Source organism: Acomys minous (genome assembly GCF_964271855.1).
Source record: "Acomys minous genome assembly, chromosome: 2".
NCBI lineage: Eukaryota > Metazoa > Chordata > Mammalia > Rodentia > Muridae > Acomys > Acomys minous.
In genome coordinates this window covers 4,075,077-4,090,761 of record NC_140484.1, presented here as the reverse complement: position 1 = coordinate 4,090,761, position 15,685 = coordinate 4,075,077, and the positions used below count along the sequence as shown (strand labels likewise).

Genomic DNA, 15,685 nt, shown 5'->3' with positions numbered 1-15,685 from the left:
CTGTTACCTTGACCTGGGCTTGCCACGGCATCAGCGTTAACCCCAGGCCAGAGCTCATTGTAGGAGGTGGAGAGGCTCCTCCAGCTGTGGTAACTCGACAGCCCAAGCCAGGGTCAGTTTTTAACTGGCAAGGAATCCAAGCTCATCCACATTGCTACAAGTTTGCTGGCAGGACAGTCACCCCTTCGTTGCAAGCTTTTAAAACTTGCAGTTTCCTCTTTTTCTGATTTTAGACTTTTTTAAAGAAATAATCTGCCACTTTTTCTTCTACCCTTAGTAAACCCATTAAAAAAGCATATTTTCTGTGTTTCTTTTAAAGGCTGGGTCTATGGTTTTCCTTTCCTTACACAGTAGAAATCGGTCACAAAAGAATTCTGCTACTAATAGGTAAACACAAATAGAGCTGACACAGCTGGGAGTGACAGGACAAGGCAGCAGTTGTCCCACCAGGCTAGGCTTCCAGTGGAGGTCCGCCAAGGACTGGGGGGCTGAGGCAGGGGCTGTTTTTGTTAAATCACTTAGGTTAATCTGGCAGAGGAAATTGGAACGCTTTCTGATCTAACAAAAAAAAAATCTAAATAACATTTACCAATAGCAGTACCTTTCACTGTTTTGATGAATGGAGCAAATTTTTCCCTCACTTTAGGGTTCTAAGCATTTCAGACTGTTTGGTGATGAGGACCACCTCACCAATGACTTTCCCTCTCTCTCTCTCAGTGTAGCTGAGGTAGGAACCTAAAGAGCCCTCGGAACCTTCCTGACGGGCAGAGGCTGACGGGCTTTACTCAGGCTTAGACAAGCCAACGTGCTAACAAAAACTGACCAACCAAAGTTTGCAAAAATTAGATACAACCCATCAACCCAATTGCAGAATATCTGTGAACAACGAGAGTAGATTTCTCTTCCACTATTTCTGTCTATGTTAATTGCCTTAAAATTAACTTCTATTGCCTATAAAAGTTATTCCAAAAGCCAGTCTGGTGAGAAAGAGTAAGGATTTCTGGAACACTGAAGGCCTTTCCGGTTGTCAACAGAAGTGTGGGTAGACATCTAAGGTTCAGTCTAATCCATTTCTACAGGCCTCAGTGAGCTCATACTGACGCAATGTAAAGACACAGACAACAACTGGAAAGCAGAAAGCAAAGAAAGACATGGTTCCAACGTGACACTGGAGCACAGATCACGGAGTGACAGATGTAAACCCACACACACATTATACTCCAAAGAGCCTACCACAGCCTTTCTTTAGTGGAGCAGATGGCTTTGCCACAGCAGGGAGATTAAGGCGTGGCGGACGTGTCTAAATGCCTCAGTGTTAATTAAGGCTGCTCGCTAACAGTGAGGAAGGCAGCCCAGAAACGGCCTAAAACAACCTTACGTGGGAAAAGTCATGTTTGGGTGGACACCCTGAAACTTCATCCACTCTGTTTTCCAGACCAACAGGCTTGCTGGCTGCTTGGAGCCAGTTCAACAGACAACTGAGCCAGCGCATGGAAGCCATCACTTTTAGACCAGGCCTGGATCCTTGGGCACAGTGAGGCCGTGCGTGGGAGCTAAGTTTTATAACTTTTAAGCATTTTGCATGCACCCTAGTATCATATTCACTCTTTTCACTTTCCTACCCCTTGGTCTGTAGACTTTTCTTAAACGTCTTTATGTCAATTCTTTGCATGTTCTCAAGAACCTCACGTTTCACTTTCTTAGGCATTTGTCTGTTTGACTTAACTGCGTTGGTTGCATACCTATGGCGGCAAGTGAGGGGGGACCAGGCCAGTGGTCAGTCTCAATCTTTGGTATCTCGCTGGGATCTGGCGCCTGGGCTGCGGGGAACTTGGAAAACTTGATGATATCTTCTGAAGCCTTGTTCTGGGCTGCCAAGGCAGCTGCATCTAGGTGGGAACCAGGGATGCTCAGCTACGGGTCTGTAAGGCGGTGCTGGGACCGCCCCGCAGACACGACTTCCCGTTCTTCATGGAATGTTCCGAAGCTAGAACTCTGAGCAGTTCCGCCACCAGAGACCCATCCACCCCCAGTTGCTCTCTAATTTTTAAATACTCTTGGAATTGGAAATTTCTATAATTAGACATTTGAAATTAAAAAGCTAAGTGCAAAGCAAGGCCAGTAGCATTCGACTATAGTTGTTACTATGAAGGAAGCCAGCTGGCTTTCTGTTTTGGGGCCAGACGCCACAGATACACCAATCTGGTTCATCTTAATGCTTTACACACTTTATATGGGTCCTTGAGTCTTAGGAGAAATTGAAATGGAGAAAACTACTTCAGGCTCTACAGGAACTCACTGTAAGATACCCTGGGCTTACAGTTTTGACAGGGCTCTGTTCCAACAAGTGACTCAGACCACTTGGAAGCAGGAGCTGCCCAGGTTCACAAGGGCCACACTTAGTGGAGGGCTGCCTTGCTTAGAGCCCCAAATCTAATCACAGAGTTGGAGCAAACCAAGCCAGCTTAAATGGTCAGCCCTTAATTCCAGCTGGCTTGGCAAACAGGCCTGGCACTGCAAACCATATTTATAAGGGTGACGGTAAATGGCTTTTCTTTGGGGCTCACATTATTTTTAAATCTGGAAAGAACCTTTTGAATCTTTTTTTTTTTTTCTAGTGACCTTCTGGCCTTCAACATGCTTGTGTGGCTTGACCGAGGTTACCCAATAGTAAGGGGTAAAGTTTTTGGCTGGGTAGGAAACACAGCTCAGAAGCGTTGATGTAATGGGGGAAATATCTTGGCTTAGGGTACAAGAGCATTGGCACCAGGCTGGGCCTCCTTGTTAAAATGGAGAAAGATGGCTTTTCTCCTGGCCAAAGGCTTCAGGGCACAGGTGCCAGTGTGGGACGTGACATCTACTTCTTTGTCATGGGACAAGGTTCTGCAGGACACGCCCTGGAGAGTGTTCGTCTGGTGCTACTGATTGACCACTCACAATAGGCTGAAAACAAAGACCCGGTGCCAAAGGAGCAAAGCCATCCTGTCTACAGGAAGCCTAACGCTACCCGACCTGCTGACACACGTGTCTCACTGCTCAGGGAGCCTGGCCTCAGAAAGTCCAGTATTTACAGACATCCCTAAACTGCTGGATCTAACTCTGGGTACTTAATTGTTAAAGGAGAACGGAAGGCAAGACTTCAAGCCGTACTTACGCATTAGAATTGGGGAAGTCAGTAGTTAGACATTCACGTGTTAATGAGTGTGTGGGAAGAGATTAAACCATAAAAAACAAAAACAAAAACAATGTTAATAAACTTAAAATGCAAGCATGGGATGTAAAAACCTTGAAATAAGAAAGAAAAGGACAACCAAACAATATGCCATTTCCCCTCCCTAGAACATTGGCCTAAGAGTTTTTCTTTGTGTATTTTCAACTTATTCATGACTAGATTCTATGAACAGCCTTTGGACTTCCAGACGCAGTCTACAGTTTTCGGAACTCACTGGAAGGCCAGTTTGGGCCAATCGATCTCAGCCACTGATTTATGACAAATAAATCCAGATGCTAAAAGATGAGACTCACAGAAAACACTGTGATTCCTTGGGTTAAAAAGATCTATATCCCAGAAAATGGAAACACAATAATAAATCTACCTTGGTGGGTCCTCGATTCTAGAACTCAAGGAGACATGCTTAGTTAAGTGACCGGTCCTTACCGAGGATGGTGCTAGAGCACAGAGGGGCTCTGCCTGTGAACCACACTGCCATATTCTCAGTATAGGACAAGGCCCTGACTCGCCTCAGCTTGCTGCCCTGCCTACTGTGGGGTGCATGCCTTGTAAGAATTTTTGTAGGTGGTTCATTTTTTGGGTAGTTTTAATTATTTGAACTAGTTGCAAACTCGTCAAATTTATTTTGAAAGTTGGTTAAATTACTCAATGGCTATTTGTTGTGCGGCCATAAGTCCCCCTTTCTATGGGATCAGAAAGAGGATGCCTGGCTGAGCCAAGTTCTCTTTACTGGGTAAATGGATTTCAAGTCGCTATTTGTACCCTGTCAGATTTCTCGGGCATAGCCTGCACCGTGCCCCAGTTTGAGTCATCCTAAAAGCAGCAGCAGCAGCAGCAGCAGGCAAGCCTTCCAGAAGACGGCAAAGGGGAGCCAGCGGCTCAGCCACTTAAGAGCTAAGGAGGAAAGCGGGTTTTACCATGCTGTTTGTAGATGGGTGGTTTTCGGTAAATGTTGATCCCTTGATCTGTGGAAATGAAAAGCAAAGATGTGTGATTATGGGAACCAGCTCAGAAATGGAGAAAAACAAAAACAAAAACAAAACCAACAACAGGCCAACCAAAAGTGAACCAGAACTGAAGGCTCAAACAAAACCTTTGTATTACAAAGACTGAGCGAGTACACAGGAGAGGAAGGTCACAGAGATGAGCCGAACCTACACACACAAACAACATGGATGTCTTTGTAATACATCGTGGCACTTGGAGAGGTGCCTATATTCACGAGCCATCTATCTCACATCCAGACTTCACTGACAGTGATCAAACAGGAAGCACTGCCCGCAGTGGGGACACTCAGACGGCAAGGGAGACATAACCAGTTTGGGGGAGAAAACAATCCCCAAATTGACGCTGTCTAGAAATTGAGCTGCCAGGAGTTCCCGGCGACTCAATTATCTGTTTTGCTCGATGAGAGGACAATGGGAAGCGATGTGGGGAAGACGAAGACTCAACACAGCAACACTTGGGATGACGGCAGAGCCCTCATCCACACAGGCCAGATTTGTGTGGAGAGGCAAGCAAGTGAGCAGTGGCACAAAACGCGGTCCACGTGTCTGCAGGGACTCCAGCCGACTGTGCCACCACTCCACATTGACTAAAGATGGTCAGCTATTTCCAGAATTCTCTCTCTGTCCCCACAGTCTCAGGCACTGTACCTCGTAGGGGGAAGTCTTCATATGAAAAAAAAAACTTCAAATGTACGCAATGGTTTTTCAAGATTAATGAAAAACATTTTAAAGGAAAGTCCTAGGTAAGTGGTTCCAATCTCACTGCACCTTCCTGATTTGCCGAGTAAATTTCAAAATTCAAAAGAAAAAAAAAGAGAGAAAGAGAGAGAGATTCCAGGTAGGTATAGTTACGGGGACCTAGTGGGTGATTTGCAAAGCCTCTGGTGGCCTCAGAAGGCTGGTTGCTCTTTCGGACTGAGCTGACCCTGAGTGCCAGGGCAGTGGCGGATCCTGGGTTCCCCAGTTTCTGATGGCGAACTGCTATTAAGCTGTGGTGGCTAGCACTGTGACTACCCGGGTGAAGCTTGCAGCGCCGAGCCTAAATTGCAAGATGCTTTTGTGGGGCCATGGAGGTGACTTGCTGACTACACACTACAGAAACACTGTCCAGCTGACCCAACGCTACAACTCTCAGGGGCAGTGTGGTTCAGTCTTCGGCACAAGGCTACAGCTCAATAGCTCTTAAGATAATTTGTCAATGAACCACAATCTGACATCTTAGAAGGCACAGTTATAAAAAATTAAAATCTTAACCAAACACCCAACTGTTCTTGTTTGTTCTTCACCCTCTCTGCCTCCCAGTCTCTTTTAAGACATCGAGGGCTTGGCAGGAGAGCATTCATCCAACAAGCACACAGCTTAACCCCCAGTCATGAAAAAAAAAATCATTTATTATATTTAATTGAAAACTTAAATCTTCAATTTGACCCCACCAACTTGAATTTACATCTTTCGGAAGGGCCAGATCCTGCAATTTAGTGCTTTGTTGACTGTGTGCATCTCGATGAAGGAGAATGAGAAATGGGGACAGACGATGTCACAAGGCTACATTCTACACCATCACAGGACACTGAGACACGCCGTGTCAGCTCCTACCTGGAACGTGGAAATGTTTAGGGGCCTGAGCGTAAGTTGGAGTTAGAGGGCGGCTGTCGGGCCGGTAAGGGAGAGGGGAGTTCCGGCCGCTGGATGGCTCAGTGCCTCCAATGAGAAAAACGAGAAAACAATGAGAGGTCGGGAGAGAGGAAAAGGGAGCCTAGCAAGCACATCAAAACTCAACACAACAAGCCGGAAGGACGGGGCGTCAGGAAGGTGAGACAAACTCAGTTTGTCAGCTGGGCTCGCAAAGGTGGCGTCAGGTTTAGTTTCCAAAGGGGAGATTTGAGCTCAGGTAGAGCTGGGTTCAAAGCAGCCAGCACTCGGGGATGCGGCATTCCAACGGCATGCAGTGGAAGGTAAGTATGTGAGAGACGGGGAAGCCACTGGCTGCTGACTCAGAACCAACTGGTGCTTAAATCCCAGACATGTATGACTGCTGCCAGGCACAATGGCAGAGGCTGGCCACTAGAATATGTTTCTCTCGAGAGGCTAAGGCTGGGTGTCTCGGTGGTCACCCAGTCCTTTCCCTCATGATATAACGTGCCTTCCACTGTTTACCTCGCTCTGAAATACACAGAGTCAGACCCCTTCCTACCAGATACCCGGGACAGCTTAGCTCTCTCTCTCTGTGCTCTCATTCAAAACCAGGCTCCTCCTGGCTTACATGTCAATTGCCAGCACACGTCAGGGAAGGAGACAGATCCCTGCCTCTACTTCTTTAATCTCCCTGCCCCGGCACTGCTACAGCATGTACCTGCCCAGTCAGAAGACTGATGTGCAAGCTCAGAGAGGAGACTCGGGCTCCACGTTCTTTGGGAAGCTCCTCGGAACATCTGAGAAAGGGCCCCAGGTGATTTGGAAGCAATGGACATCCTGGAGATCCAGGACATAGTGAGCTAGAGACCTCGGAGAAGACGCTGTCTGTGGGGATGCAGGGATGGAGCTTGGCTGCATAGTGAGCTAGGGACCACAGAGAAGACGCTGTCTGTGGGGATGCAGGGATGGAGCTTGGCTGCATAGTGAGCTAGGGACCACAGAGAAGACACTGTCTGTGGGGATGCAGGGATGGAGCTTGGCTGCATAGTGAGCTAGGGACCACAGAGAAGACACTGTCTGTGGGGAGCACAGGGATGGAGCTTGGTTGCATAGTGAGCTAGGAACCATAGAGAAGACACTGTCTGTGGGGATGCAGGGATGGAGCTTGGCTGCATAGTGAGCTAGGGACCGCAGAGAAGACACTGTCTGTGGAGATGCAGGGATGGAGCTTGGCTGCATAGTGAGCTAGGGACCACAGAGAAGACACGTCCGTGGGGAGCACAGGGATGGAGGTTGGCTGCAAAATCCTCACGAGCACACAGGGACACACATGCATAGCCTTCATCCTTTCTGTCTGTGCAAACTCAGGAAGAAATGAGCTCCTGGCCTAACATGTCCCCTTGCCCCACGTCTGAGCCTCATTATCCTAAAGAAGCACAGCAGAGCACTGAGGAGTACCCAAACCTATGGAAGTATTCATGTGAGTTATGCTCACTGTTGTTTTTAGAGGTCTTTAATTCAACATATTAATCTCTCTCCTAGGACATATGAGTTTCAGTTTTTAAAACCACTTTGTAGGCTGTCTTTTCTTCCCTTGCTGGTGGCCTTTGAAGTAAACGGTTCAAATGTGTTTGTTATTTCAGGCTTTGGGATTGAGTTGGGGCTTTATACATTTTAAGCAAATGTTCTATTATTTCAAGCAAATCATAGATTGTCAGAAAAATAGTTTTGACTAACTTGTTCAAGTCAAAACATCCTAAGTCTGGCTAGCAACACATGACAGAAGCCAATTGCCAGGCACTTAAATGCCCCAGTATACACATTTCTAGGTCACCCCAAAACAGGCAGGAAGTAAAATGTCACAACTTTGATCTCCCAAAGAGGAATAGCTAGTTCATGGCTGACAACTGTTCAGAAACACAGCTGGAGAAGGGAGGCAGAGCAGGGACGGAGATACTGCGTCAGCTCTCCAGCCGACCCGGAACTGTCTCCTGCCTTCTCACCAGTACTGCGCCCTTCCCTGGCCAAGAGTGAGAACTTAGCAATTGTGTGTGTGTGTGTGTGTGTGTGTGTGTGTATGTGTGTGTGTGTGTGTGTGTGTGTGTGAATGACTGATGTGCACCAACTTACTACTTCTAAAACTGCTCCTGACCTAATGTAGCAATCCCCTGGCCTCCCCTCCCGACCCCTGCGGTGGGATCGGCCATCACGTTGCTCAGCCACCATCTCTTCCATTCTAGTTCATGTTCCAACTTAAAGCGCTCACTCCAGAACAATCCTCTAACCCTGCAAGTGTCATAAACCGCCACAGGCTGAACAAGTGAGCGTTCTTAAGTTTTCTCCAAAGAAGGCATAGGCAAGTCCCACGCTTTAACGTGGAGCCTGGGCATCGTGAGACCTGGTCACTGTGGGTTCTGAGCCACGGCGTGGTTCCCTGCCTGTGGGCCACGTGTAACCCTGGAGTCCTTGTGGAGCATCAAAGCTCAGGAGAGGGTTTTCATGCGTTTGGTCAGATGAGCATCCGGGAAGCCCATCTTGATGCTGATTAAGCAGTGTTCCACACACAGGGAGAATCAGCACATGCCGCTGGAGCTGAAGGCTGCCAGCAGAAGGCAGGAAACAGGTCCAAGGATGAAAGCTTTGTGTCAACAGGACCCCCCCCCCCCCCCCCCCCGCTGTCACACAGCGCAAGAAACCTAGAAGGTTCTGGGGCTGTCACCACTTGTGCCATTGTTGCTGATGACTTGCTTGTGCGTCCTCAACAACAGCAGGCTTTCTAAATTATTAAAAAGCAAAATACAACCTGCTGGTAGCAGAAGCCAGTCTTGGGGGTAGATTTGATTCTATGCTCATCTGCATTTCCCCACAGGACTGTCTAAAACACCAGCTAGAGTGGTTTCTAGAAGGCATCAACTCCTCACTTGAGCCTTCAAAGCAACAAAGAGCAGGACGGAAGCCAGTTTCAGTCTGCGTCCATGCCTTTTGCCCTGTGCCGGACTCCTGCTGAGGCCACGCCATCACTAAGGAGTGTCTGCCTACGCCGCCTAACTCATCCCCACCAAGGTTGCAGGCACAGAGACAAGTCGCCATCTTAAGCTGACTTTCTGACTAGGGACAATGAATCCTCACAGGACAGATGGTCCCCAAGATGAGAACAATTATCTATGATACAAAAGCTACACCCTAGAGTGGATCATACCACAGGGAACACCACCCGAGGGTGAAAACAGCAACTAACAAACTGACCCGTACCTTCCTGTAGAACTGAGGCTGAGAGTGGATAATATTTGATCATGACACTGTGTGTGTGTGTGTGTGTGTGTGTGTGTGTGTGTGTGTGTGTGTGTGTGTGTGTGCATATGTGTACAGGTAAAGTGTCAGCCATGGGTGTGAATGTAAGCGTTCAAGGTCAACTTTGGGGGGGCACCTTCTTCTATTGCAGTCCACCTTAGTTTTTAGATGCAGATGCAGAGTACCCCAATGAATTGAAACCTCGCCCTTCGGCTAGGCTGGCCGGCCAGTGAGACCCAAGGATCTGCCGGTCTCTGCCAACCTTGTGCTGGGGTTACTGGCATGCATCATGACGCCTGGCATTTACACAGTGCCCGAGCTCTGAACTTAGGTCCCTAGGATTGCAAGGCATACATTTTATTTGCTGAGTCATGTGACCAGGGCTTAGGGACTTTCTGTATGCTCCTTCTCTTTGCCCTGTTCCTCCTCCGCTTTAACCCAAAGCTTTACTGGTAACTACAAAGGTGCACTTGGAGGTTGCTGGAAATCTTGTCTTGCTTTTCCCAGTGTGTTCATTAAATCTCCTCTCTGCTCTCGTCATCACACACCCTTTAACTGGCACTAGGATGGGAGGCCAAGCCTGGCCTGTTGGGTTACCAGAGCTGGGACTCCCAACCCGTGAGACATGAGAATTCACAGTAACTCACACACCACAGTGGTTCAGTGAGGGAATAGACTTTCTGGTGGATTATGAGCCCCTGAACTACCAAAAACAAAAAACAAACAAACTATTGGAAGTATTTTTTAATTAGGGGTCTTTTTAAAGAAAGACAAAAGGTTTAATAAAAATATAAAAGTCTCTTTTCTAATATAGGCACTCAAAATTACACAAATCCTGGGCTGTGGAGATGGCTCAGTGGTGAACAGCTCTGGATGCTCTTCAAAAGGACCTGTGCTCCATTCCTGGCACCCACGTGGCAACTGACAACTGTCTGTACGTCCAGTTCCAGGGGGTCTGACACCCTCACAGAGATACATGTGCAGGCAAAACACCAATGCACATGAACTATAAAACGGGGAAAAAAAATTCTACCCTGGGTGGAACAAACCAACGGCGGCTGCAAGACAGTGTCTGCTCTGCTTAGCACTTGCACAAGCTAAGCGCATGCGCTAGGGGAAGGCACAGCTGCCGTCATCACCGTCCACCTGTCTGGCTTTCAGTGATCTCAGTTATGCCAGAGAGAAGCTACCACACTGATCTCTCTCGACCTTAACTCTTTGCATCTTCTCGCCGGCCTCATAAACGCAACTGCTGGTCTTGGGGAGACTGTCGCTCACAGGCCCCTCATTGTGCCTGATTCAGGAATTTTCCTCCATTCCATTCTCCTTCCTGGTGCCACCAGCCTTGGCGATGAGCAAGTCTGCTGGGGTGCTACCTGGATTTCATGGTACTCTAATCCACACCTATATCTGGGGTACAGCTCAGCGCTAGAAGCCTCTAGATTTTTATGACAGAATTTCATGATTGCCTCTTCGGGTCTAAACCATCAGTAACGATGAGATCATTTTCAGGCACTGCTGAGCATTCGAACGGGTCACCTCGTGCAGGATGATCTCCTCTAACTCCGTCTAATTGTCTTCTAGTGGTACAACGTACGGCAGTGGTTCTCAACCGTCCTGACGCTGCGACCCCTTCGTACAGCTCCTCATGTTGTGGTGACTCCCTCAACATAAAAATATTTTTATTGCTACTTCATAACTGTCATTTTGCTACTGTTATGAATCAATAATGTAAATATCTGTGTTTTCTGAGGGTCCTAGGTGACCTCTGTGAAAGAGTCATTCGACCCCCGAAAACCCACAGGTTGAGAACTATTTATGCCATTGGGCATGACAAGAAAGAGTCCTTACAATGGGCCTCGATCTATGTGGCCTTTCAGCCCACAGCTACATTTTCATTTCCTGACCACGGGACGTGATGTTGGGGAATTCTTCAAAGGGGACAGAAGAGAAGAAACACAACACACAAAGCCCAGCCTTCTGCAGGTCTCTAGGCATGAGGCTGCCTGAGTGGTCCAGCCAGGACTTTCCAATGCAGAGAGGTCTGCAAGGCTGGAGAGCACGTGAAAACTAGCACCTGTCAGAGCACAATGGCCACTGTTATAGAACACGGAGTTCCGTGCAGATGTCTTCAGCCCAGTGAACTGCAGGCCTTGGGCTGCAGGCATCAGCAAGGAGGACCAGGAAGGCTTGCCTCTCAGTGACAGAGCGACAAGGGCCATTCTGTTTCTACTATGCACTCCCGGGAAGGTCACCCTCCTGTGCATCGTGCTCCCTGTCACATAACTCCTCTGTGAGAGCCAGTTATGCTCCAAGACCAAAAGTGACACAAAGCCAGGCACGGTAGCTTATAGCCTGCAACCCCGGCCCAGAGGAGGCTGAGGCTAGCCTGGGCTACATAATGGGCTCCAGGCCAGCTTGGGCTGCTGAGTGAGGCCCTGTCTCAAGAAAGAAAACGAGTCGCCGCAACACAACATCCTATCTGAAAGACATCTCTCGTGTAGTCCTCAAACAACCACGTCTCCTCCATTCTGAAGCCCTCAAAGGCTGGAAAGGTTTTCCATGTAAATGGGAACAAGCTTTTCAAAATAATTGAGAAGTGGGCTGGAGAGACGGCTCAGAGGTTAAGAGTTCAATTCCCAGCAGCCACATAGTGGCTCACAACCATCTATACTGAGATCTGGTGCCCTCTTCTGGTGTGCAGGTGTAAAGCACTCATGTACATGAAATAAATTAATAAATCTTTTTAAAAAAGACCTAAAATTTGGAAAATATAAAAAATTAAAAAACAACAACAAAAAAACCAACTGAGAGTAAATTACTATGTCTGTTATGTTTTATATATGAACTATAAAGATAACTCCAGGGCTAGAGAAATGGCTCAGTGGTTAAGAGCACTGTCTGCTCTTCTAGAGGTCTTGAGTTCAATTCCCAGCACCCACATGGTGGCTCACAACCACCTAACTAAGATCTTATGCCCTCTCCTGGCATGCAGGTATACATGAAGATAGAGCACTCTTCTATATAAAATCTAAAAAAGGTGACTCTCTATAAGTAAAATAAAGCATATATTTAATAAAAAATGAAAGAGATCATTAAATGTTTTTAAGTATAAAGTCAAGGTCATACTAATCCCTCTTGATAAACTGATATTTTAAAATAATTTAAACCCATGATGTTTAACTACATTTGAAGTGTCAAGTTCAGAATCAAACAGAAAGAATGTATTTTGCATTTTGACACCCAGGCTGTAACTACTTGATGTTTCTACTGGAAAGCAAAAATTTTGTGATTTTATTGTTTAGATGACTGAAATGAATCTTTGTATTAGCCTTAATGAGATTGCACTTTTCTGGTTAAAATGAGGCAGAAAATAAAATTTTGCACGGAGATTTATCCCAAAGCGAGTACACCCAAACTGAGAAGGGCCTCTGGATGCAAGAGGCCCACAATGTGGTCCAGCTTCTGCCGTCAGCCAGCTCTTTTACCAGGAGCCCTGCTCCTGACTCAGCCTACAAAACAGAGATGCTCTGAAGAGGGCATGGGATGACATCAGTAAAAGATGCTTTAAGATCCGTAGGACGTTGGTCGAGGACACACACGCCCAGGGCTTGATGCCCCAGTATCATCACATCACACAAACTGTGTAGAGGTACCACTGTGACCCTTGCACCTAGGAGCAGGGAGGCAGGAGCATCAGGCGTTCAAGGTCATTTACTTCTCTATGGGGAGTCAGAAGCTAGCCTGAGCTAGCCTGAGCTACACAAGCGTACTTAGAGTGCACATGCTGACGAATGTGTCATCAATAGGACACGTCACCTCATATGTCCCATGACCTAAGAGAGAGTCCCAGCCCTTATAACTCATAAGTGAGATGGTGTTCTAAAGGATGAGCAAACAACTCAAGGTCATGTAGCCAGCAGGTGACAGAGACGGTATTTAAATCCAAGATTTGAGTGTCCCAGAGCCAAGGTGTGTTGCTGATAGTCCCCAACGTGTTGTGCTATTTTTACACATGTTGTATGATGCTAAAGGGCCTATTTAACAAAAATGGCCTTTTTCTGAAAGACCAAACACATCATAATCAGACAGGGCAGGCTATACTACTTAAACGGTCGAAATGCGAACCACTACCTTGATCGGGTCAAAAGCTGCCTATGATGCTCTCGCTAAAATGTGCAGCCGAGGCATTTTCTTGGTTTTGGTTGTTTGGTTGGTTTTTGGTTTTTGGAGACAGAGTTTCTCTGTGTAGCCTTGGCTGCCCTGGACTCTATTTGTAGACCAGGCTGGCCTCGAACTCACAGTGATCCGCCTGCCTCTGCCTCCTGAGTGCTGGGATTAAAGGCATGTGCCACCACACCCAGAATCTCAATAATTTTTTTATGGTTATATAAAAATTCTAAAATATATCATTTTGACATTCAGATACAAAAATACTCCCCATACTAATTATCAGTAATGATGATTGTTTTTTTCCCGAGACAGGGTTTCTCTGTGTAGCCTTGGCTGTCCTGGACTCACTTAGTAGACCAGGTTGGCCTCGAACTCACAGAGATCCGCCTGCCTCTACCTCCTGAGTGCTGGGATTAAAGGCATGCGCCACCACGCCTGGCTTCAATAATGATCTTAAATAGCCAGCCAAGACTTCTGGAATGTGCTGTGCCTACCCCCAGAAGCTTTGCTAATGGTAAATGATATCTAGCTCCATCACATGTCAGTCATAGTATCTTCTTTAGGAAAAAAAGCAACTTATTTTTATATGTATGAGTGTTTGCCTGCATGTATATATTTGCACTATGTGCATGCAGTACCTGGAGAGACCAGAGGGGGGCACTAGAGTGCTCTAGAACTGGTTGTGAGCTGCCATATGAGTGCTGGGCACTTAACCCAGGTCCTCTGCAAGAGCAGAAAACAGGCCTAACCACTGAGCCATCCTTCTAAGCCATATTATTTTCAAAGCATGGAAAATGCTGAGGTAGCAAATGTGTGAGATAATTACACACACAGTTCCTAGCATATCTATATGCCAGGAGTCCAAGTAAGCTAAGAGACAGAGGCCTGGGCAGACTGAGCTGGAGAAGACACTCCATCCACCCAGCAGCTGCACATGCAGACGCACAGGACCTAGGACCCTGATGACCACTCTGCCCTCGCCTTCCCTCCTCCCACTATTTCCTTCTGCTCCTGCGGCTCAAGGCAAGACGACACAACCAGTTAGCAACCCCCTGGGGAATCCTTCACTCAGGCTGCCATGGGCTCCCAGCTCCTGAGGGTGGAGAGTCCTGGAAAGAGGGTGCTGCAGCAGCATACGCAGCCAGGAAAGCGACCAGCCAGGGAGAGATGCCAGGCAGGGAAGAGGAAACCGGAGGCAGAGCCTTGTTTATCCATTGTATAGCCATCAGGACAAATCAAAAGCAAAGTACAGGAAGAGAGAGAGACAGAGAGAGAGGGGGGGGAGGGAGGGGGAGGCTACGCTATCCACACATCTCCATGTAGTTTGATGCGTATCACTGTGAGGACAGCTTCTCATTACATTACTTGATAATGTTGTGTTTTGCATGAACACATCACAAATGGAACCCAAGAAAACATCCTCGTATATATTATATTTTGCCATGGATGCATACAAAGACAAAATAATAATATATATATATATTTTTTTCAATCGTTAGGAGATAGATCTTAGTTCCTAAGTCCACATCCCATTGCGTTGTACAGAGCTCTTGGAAACAAGGCATCTCTTGGAATGTGAGATGCCGTGCCAGTTCTAAGGCCGCAGTTAGGGGCAGTGAGTACACACGCAGGCATGCTGATGGGCCAGAAGCTGGCGGGCTCTAACTCTTGGAGATGCGCCTTATTAGCCTTGCCGGGGAGAGGCCTGCCTCCTTACCTTTGACATGGGGGAGGAAGTGGTGTCGGAAGGGGGGGTTGGGACGGGAGTCGCTGTGGGTGGAGCTGAAACTGCTGGTGTGCAGGGGGGACCACCTGTGCACACCAGGGGACAAGAGCTCTGTGCGCCAGGGAACCAACCAACCGGGGCGGGGCGAGGTGGAAACAGAAAAGAAGAAAGAAATTAACACGGGAGCAGGGCAGGTGCCCAAGGTGGGAAGGAAGTGAGCGTTAGTCAGGACTCTGAAAAGGGAGGGAGGGAAGAGGGTTAGGAGTGGAGCTGCCTGCGGAGGGCAAAGGGCAGGACCTGCAGCCCAGCTCAGGGGGACACAGTCAATCCCTGAGCGGTCTCTGGGATGTTGGCATGATAGCGCCAACTACACAGTGCCAGGACCGAGCACATCACGGAGACGCAACAGCTGCTTTTAAAGTGTGTTCAACAAAACAACCACCACTGGAAACAGAGGACAATCACTTCATGAAACTTGAAGAGACAGAGTTATATGTAAGGGTCACGGCTTGCTTTTTAAGTTGCAGGCTTATCCCACCGGAAACTGCATTTTATTTCCTATTCCTTAGGCATAAAGAAACCTCTGTTGCATTAGCTGGGTGGGCAGAGTCACACAGGATG

General features: G+C 47.5%; 1 protein-coding gene across 6 annotated transcripts in view; it reads right to left on the bottom strand.

Moving 5' to 3' along the window:
• Positions 1 to 15,685, bottom strand: part of ABLIM1 (actin binding LIM protein 1) — a 275,685-nt gene that overhangs the window by 11,887 nt on the left and 248,113 nt on the right. For 3 of the 6 annotated variants that reach the window (XM_084762924.1, XM_084762923.1, XM_084762925.1), the window contains exons 13-15: positions 5,836 to 5,940; positions 4,150 to 4,197; positions 1,743 to 1,889 (exon numbers count right to left, since the gene is read on the bottom strand). In XM_084762924.1, the coding sequence (XP_084619050.1) occupies positions 1,743 to 1,889; positions 4,150 to 4,197; positions 5,836 to 5,940 (300 nt within the window). Of the gene's footprint in view, positions 1 to 1,742; positions 1,890 to 4,149; positions 4,198 to 5,835; positions 5,941 to 15,055; positions 15,176 to 15,685 lie in introns of all 6 variants that reach the window. The other 3 variants (XM_084762926.1, XM_084762922.1, XM_084762927.1) reach the window with 2 other exon arrangements.